Source organism: Callorhinchus milii, unplaced genomic scaffold (genome assembly GCF_018977255.1).
Source record: "Callorhinchus milii isolate IMCB2004 unplaced genomic scaffold, IMCB_Cmil_1.0 Scaffold1621, whole genome shotgun sequence".
NCBI classification, from domain to species: domain Eukaryota; kingdom Metazoa; phylum Chordata; class Chondrichthyes; order Chimaeriformes; family Callorhinchidae; genus Callorhinchus; species Callorhinchus milii.
Window position 1 is genome coordinate 2,575 of NW_024706362.1, and position 7,212 is coordinate 9,786.

The 7,212-nt window shown below is 53.7% G+C and overlaps 1 protein-coding gene across 1 annotated transcript; it reads right to left on the reverse strand.

The window, feature by feature from the left end:
• Positions 1-6,062: 6,062 nt before the first annotated feature.
• Positions 6,063-6,437, reverse strand: LOC103173043 (thioredoxin-like). Its single transcript, XM_042346764.1, has one exon. The coding sequence runs from the start codon at positions 6,435-6,437 to the stop codon at positions 6,063-6,065; it is 375 nt and encodes a 124-aa protein (XP_042202698.1).
• Positions 6,438-7,212: the final 775 nt, after the last annotated feature.

The window sequence follows — 7,212 nt, forward strand, 5'->3', positions numbered from 1 at the left end:
GAAGGAGTTGGTTCTGAAGATCGTTTTTGGTCGAGCGATGGCCCAATAAAAAGTTCAAGGCAATCGGAGCGAAGAGGCGGTTCGTTTTCTGTTCTTCGAGCCGAGACGTGTCTTCGATGGGAATGGGGTGCGGTGTGTTTTTTCTTTTGATACGATATATATATATAGATATATATTACACGAGGCGACGTCACTTGAATTCCTTGATCTTGGCCTCCAGGGTGGCCCGGTTGTCGTCGCACACCTCGGCCAGCTTCTCCCCCTTCTTGTACAGCAGGAAGGTGGGCAGGTGGTCGATCTCGCACGCCTCGGCCGTGTCCTCCGAGTCGTCCACGTTCACCTCGTAGAAGTCCACCGCCTCCACGTTCACCTGGGCCAGGTCCGTCACGTAGGGCTTGAAGAGGTGGCACGTCTCGCACCAGCTGCCCGTGAAGAAGAAGACCACCAGCCGCTCGCCGGCCACCTTCAGGGACTTCTCGAAGCTGCCCCTGCTGCTGATCTGCTTGAGCTCCAGGGCCGCCGCCGGCTTGGCTTCCACCACCACCTCCTCCGACATCTCCTCCACCTCGTCCTCCGTCTCCTCCGAGTCCGACCGCTCCCTCTGCAGGAGCGTGTCTTTGCTCAGCTCCTTCATGTCCTTGGTGGCCGGTTGCTGTTGGGCTTCCATGGCTGTCTCTCTCTCTCCCTCTCCCCCTCACTCTCTCCCTCTCTCTCTCTCTCTCCCTCACTCTCTCTCTCTCTCTCCCTCCCCCTCTCTCTCCCTCACTCTCTCTCTCTCCTCCCTCTCTCTTTCTCTCCCTCACTCTCTCCCTCTCTCCCTCACTCTCCCCCTCTCTCTCCTCTCCCTCTCTCTCTCCCTCACTCTCTCCTCTCCCTCTCTCTCCCTCACTCTCTCTCTCACTCTCTCCCTCGCCCCCACACGTGGCTTCTCCAGTCCTTCCCTCACCTTTCCCGCGCCCGCCACCCGAGGCCACGCCCACTCTTGTGACGTCGGCGCGACGATCACGCCAGCCCCGCCTCCCGCCGCCCAATGGGTCGAGTGACCAGCCAACCAATCGGAGCGACGCTCTCTTCCGTTGTAGCCCCGCCCCCCTCCCACCCGCAGAGCCAATCGGAGCGACACTTACTTTGACGTCCCCGACCCGAGATCCAATAGGAATGCCGCTCCCTTCCGTCGGGAGGGAGGGGCCGGCCAGCGTCGGTTGGCCTTCTCTGATTGGCCGAGCCGACTGTCAATCACCGCCGGGGACCAATCAGGTGGAAGATCCGCGCCCCCACTCCGCGTGCCCCACACGCGTCATAGTTCGACCGATTGTGACGCGTGGAGCACGTGGGCGGTAGTGGTGGGTGGTGGGGGGGAGGGTTTAGGGGCGGAGCTTCCAGCTGATAGGGCCCTGATTTGGACCAATTAGAGGAGGAGGAGGGGGCGGGGCTTCGTGCGGAGTCGGCCCGCGCTGAGGGGAGGGGGAGTCGCCAATGGCGGCCGGTACCTGAGCGATGTTGTCGTCGTCGGCGGCGGCGGAGGCGGAGGGGGCGGCGGCACCGGGAACCAGGTGAGCTGGTGAAGCCGGTGACGGCCGGTCGGTTAGAGGCGGGCGGTCCTCTCCCCCCCCCCACCCCCCCGGTTCCAGCGAGTGAGGGGAGGGAGGACGGGACGAGGCGGCGACGGTTGCGTCGCCAATAGGGCCGCGTGCGGTGGCCCCGCCTCTTTTTTTTTTGCCGCCTTTTTTTTGAAAATAAACGCTCCAAACGGCTCGGCGCGCAGGCGCACTGAGAGGCGGGATTTCGGACCGCCCCTCACCCTCCCCCCCGCCCTCACCCCCCGCCCTCACCACTCACCCCCCGCCCCTCACCAACACACCCATCACACACTGACACACTCACTCACTCACTAACACACTCATTCACACACTCACTCACTCACTAACACACCCATTCACACACTCACTCACTCACTCACTAACACACCCATTCACACACTCACTCACTCACTAACACACTCATTCACACACTGACACACTCACTAACACACCCATCACACACTAACACACTCACTCACTCACTAACACACTCATTTACACACTGACACACTCACTCACACACTCACACACTAACACACTCACTCACTAACACACCCATCACACACTAACACACTCACTCACTCACTAACACACCCATCACACACTCACTCACTAACACACTCATTCACACACTCACTAACACACCCATCACACACTAACACACTCACTCACTCACTAACACACTCATTTACACACTGACACACTCACTCACACACTCACTCACTAACACACTCATTTACACACTGACACACTCACTCACACACTAACACACTCACTCACTAACACACCCATCACACACTCACTCACTCACTAACACACTCATTCACACACTGACACACTCACTAACACACCCATCACACACTAACACACTCACTCACTCACTAACACACTCATTTACACACTGACACACTCACTCACACACTCACTCACTAACACACTCATTTACACACTGACACACTCACTCACACACCCATTCACACACCCATTCACACACTGACACACTCACTCACTAACACACCCATTCACACACTGACACACTCAGTCACTCACTAACACACCCATTCACACACTGACACACTCACTCACTAACACAATCATTCACACACTGACACACTCACTCACTCACTCACTCACTGAGAAACGCTTTCCAGGTTTCAGTTGCAGTAAACGTCCCACCTCTTATCTTCAGAAATCATCGTAAGTCAAACGTGCATCGGAGTCCCATTCAGTTCCTCCCGAAAACACTTCGATTTCTTTGTATTAGTTATATTTTACAACACAAATCATCTCCAAACTCGCAATTCTGCAACTGCACTCCCTGTCTGTTATGAAGCACAGTGCGGATTATCGATTAACTCGGATTTTGCACCCAACTATGCGAGTTTGCCTGCAAATCGTAATTCGGGGAAGTCATTAAATGTTCTCGTCCCCGATCGACACGACTTATGTGGGTTTTACTGCAGAGGGAAGAATAAAACAGATGGACGGACCGTGTCGTGGAGGGGAAAACCGTGTTGAGTGAAACGATGGGTTCAGTCCAGGTCAGATCTTGTTCAACGTCGTTGGTTTAGCGCACTCCGGGACGCTACCCTGCGCGAGAGGCGCTGTCCTACACATTCAAGTTGTTGTTGTTGTTGTTGTTGGCTTTGCTTTGCTTTGCTTCGCTCCCACTTTGACTTAACCTGTAATACGAGCCCTCTGAAGCTCTCTCCCTGTGACAGGCCGACTCGACGTGATTTTTCTCATCGCGGGCGAGATCCCTTCCCTGGACCTCGCGTTATCGCAGGTGGCAATTCGCAACGCCAAGGACACCTTCTGTGCCCGGTCGAAGACCGATTAACACCTCCTCAGATAAACCCGGGTAAAAAAAAAAAGATGCTTTCCCTCACCTCCCGTGACATCGCCCGACTCCGCCACTACCTCACCCCCTCAGGCCGCCGTTCGTGCCTTCCTCACCTCCAGGCTCGACGATGCAAACGCTCTGCGTGTCGGCCTTCCCAACTCCTCCCTCCACAGCGCTGCAGATCATCCAGAACTCTGCGGCCCGTGTCCTCTCCCGCACCAAACTCCGTGACCCCCCATCTCCCCCATTCTCGCCCGACTCCATTGGCTCCCTGTCCTTCAGAGGATCCAGTTCAAGATCCTGGTCCTCACCTACAAAGCCCTCCACGGCCTCGCCCCACCCTACCTCTGCGATCTCCTAATCCCCTACCAACCCGCCCGCTCCCTCCGCTCAGCCGGCTCTGGCTGCTCCACGTCCCGCGACCCACCCGCCCCACCATTGGCGGGAGAGCCTTCGGCCACTCTGCCCCAACCTCGGGCATTCCATCCCCCAATCGCTCCACCTCGCCCCCTCCTTAGCCTCCTTCAAGTCCTGCCTCAAAACCCTCCTCTTTGACCATGCCATCAGTCACCCCCGCCTTCCCCTCCCCTCTCTTCTCCCTCCCTGACCCCAGCTCAGGTCTGAAATGCTGTACACTGTCCAGCTCCTTGGGACGTCCTCCCAACGTGAAAGGCGCTACACAAATGTAATCTCGCTGTTGTTGTTGTTGCTTATCACGGTGAAACTCTCAACTACCCAACTTGCCAAAACCCATCACCATGTTCTCATTAAAATCTGGGGAGACAGTATTGGGACACAACTGCCGGGATGGTTGGAAGGCGAAAAAGATGGACCTTGGCTTTCTTTCGCCAGCAATTTCTTATGTTCTTAAGAGTATCCTTGAGATGTCCATGTGCGCCACCTATAAATGGAAATTCCAATGTCTGGATTGGAAAGCACACACCACTCTTCCTCTCTCCGGAGATACACCCTGCTTACCTAATGCTGAGAGTATTAAGTGCAGATTGTCAAGATACAATAGTAATAATCATTGAGACTTCTCGAAGGGCTTCACAGAGTATAGTGTAAAGTGAATTGACTGTATATTAAATTGCGCACAATAGTGTCTCACAATCAATCCCGGATTGACAGTGTTAATTTGATCACTCAATCCACCTCCATCTGACGTGAAGAGACGCTGACGGGAGCCAAGCCAGAGGTCCTCTGTCTTGTCAGTGTTCGGCTGGAGAAAGTTAGCTCTCATCCAGGACTCGATGTCTGACAGACAATCTGCCAGGACAGCAGTGGTCCTGGAGTCAAAGGCTGGAGGCAAAGAGACAGGGTGTCATCCGCATACATGTGGAAGTTGACCCCGTGTCTACGGATGATATCACCAAGAGGGAGCGTATAGATATTGAAGCAGAGGGGGGGGGGGAACCAAGGGCAGAGCCCCTGAGGAACGCCGCACGGTGCAGGGCCGAGAGGAGAAACCGCTGGTGGAAGCGAAGTGCAGACAAAAGAGAAAGGTGAGGTTGAAACCGGGCAACGACAGAACCGCAACGGTGGAGCCGAGCGGAGAGGCGGTGGAGAAGAATGAAGCGGGATCAACTTCATGGAAGGTGGCGGAGGGAGAGCGAGGAGGGTGGAACGCAGGGAGAGCCCTGGTCACAGACGGACGGAATGTAGTTTGTGGTGGAGCCCTGCGGCTCAGGGGCTAAAGCACTCGCCTCGCAAGCGAGAGGACCCGGGTTCGATTCCCGGGCGGGTCGGGTCAAAACCCTCGGTAAGTTTCCTTACTCCACCCGCACGCCTCGGTTGACCCAGCAGTGAGCAGGAACCCCCCCCCCCCCCCCCTGTCGGCCGATCGGCGGATTGCTCTTTCGCTCCGGGGGTAATTCAGAATTAAGTGAAAAGACATAATAATAATTGGGTCGTTTCGCCCACAAACGACGCAGTCGATTAACTTCACAGCCTATTCCGCGAAGCACTTAATAAGTCGGTGTTAACAAATGCAAGGATTATTATTATTATTATTATTATAAGTCCACTCAAATCCTTAGGGAGGGGGAAAATCAGGATGCAGGCATTAAGTGGGAGACTTTGTGGGGGGGTTGGGGGGAGAGGGGGCAACACTCTTGGAAAAAAAATCGAAAAAAAGCTTTAAATAGGAACGGTATTTATTAGAAAGCTGTAGTTTTTTGCTGTAGTGACCGCACAGTCCTGGATTTTACGCAGCGAATCTGATAGGGAACCAGTGGGCAGAGTGGGGGGGGGGGGGTGGGGGGGGGGGAGAGGACTATAGACTTTAAAACAGTCACCAACTTGTTCTGTGTCGGTTCCCAGCAAAGGCACTCGTCGAGAAATGAACAGAAGTCTTATCACCAGCATCTTAGAGACTCTTTTTTTTCTTCTTGTCCTGTGGTCGAAAAACTCCTCTCCCAAAAAAAAAAATGACATTGGCCCAAAAAGAGAGACTTCTTTTTTTTTTTTTTTTTGGTCTTTTTTTATGTCTGTTTCGTTTTTCTTGGGATATATTTGAGAAAAAAAAACCACTCACACACAGACTCACACTCACACTCACTCACACGACACAACGCTACAGGACAGGACAGGACAGGACCACAAGAAGGACCAGGAAGAGGATGGAACAGGCCGGTGGGTTATTTGAGATCCATGATCAGACGGTCCAGCTTCTCCCTCTTGGTTCCTGAGAACTCCCCCACTTTGGTCTGGCACTTGTAGAAGTGAAAGGTGGGCATACAGGTGATCCCCGACCCTCGGGCCAGTTCCTCCGACTCATCCACGTCGACCTCCACGAAGACCACGTTGGGATGCTGCTGAGAACGTTGCCTGAGGAATGGCTTGATGCTGGTACAGTTGCCACACCACTTGGCCGCGAAGAAGACCACGATGAGGTTCTCGTCTTCCTCCCCCAACAGGGTGTCCAGCTGTTTCTTCGTCTTGATGGGCCTCAGTGCCATTTTGGTCTCCCCATGTGTCCCACCTCCACCCAAGGCTTTGGCTTCGTCCCCCATCGCCAAGTGGTCCTGCTATGACCTCCCACCTGGGCATATAGTGACGTGACCTGACGCTTCATCCAAGCCCTGGCCGTCAAACCACTGGCCAATTTGAGGAACATCCACCCACACACCTTCCCCCCACCCCCTGTTAATTCAGTCTGACAGGTGAGGCTATATTCAGGTAAGGAGAGAAGGGGCTTCAAGAACCAAGGAGCCAACTGTTGTCAGGAGGTTTTGAGGGCTTATCATGTGTGTTTGTGCCCTAATAATACCATCAATCGTAATAATATTGGTAACCCTTTGCATTTGAGGACGCGACAAAGGCGCTCTTACCAAACGCGAGGGTTATTATTGCTTCAGATACGTGTATTTATTACTATAACATTGGGTGGTCCCAACCGAGACCCTAACACTTCCGAGTAATATCACTTCTTGAACAGCAAAAATAAATCGTTTGCCTCTGTGTCTCTCGGTGGTTTAATTAATATTTTTGTTTAAATAACTCCCTCTCCTCTTCCCCACCAACCCCACCCGTGAAAACAACAACAACAACAACATGGTAGTGGGTGGGGATATCTTTTTTTATGTATATATATATATATATATATATGGGGTGTGTAGAGAGCTATCACTGAAGCTCATCCAGGAAATATTCGAGCCTCTCTCTCTTGATGCCCGAAAACTGGGCTACTTTGTGGCCAAACTTGTAGAAGTGGAAGGTGGGCATACAGGTGATGCCCAGGTCCTTGGTCAGGGTCTCGGCGTCGTCCACGTCCACTTCCACGAAGAC

Bases quoted from the DNA above. Each gene is read 5' to 3' on its own strand.
- LOC103173043 (XM_042346764.1), bottom strand. From the start codon at position 6,437: ATGGGGGACGAAGCCAAAGCCTTGGGTGGAGGTGGGACACATGGGGAG.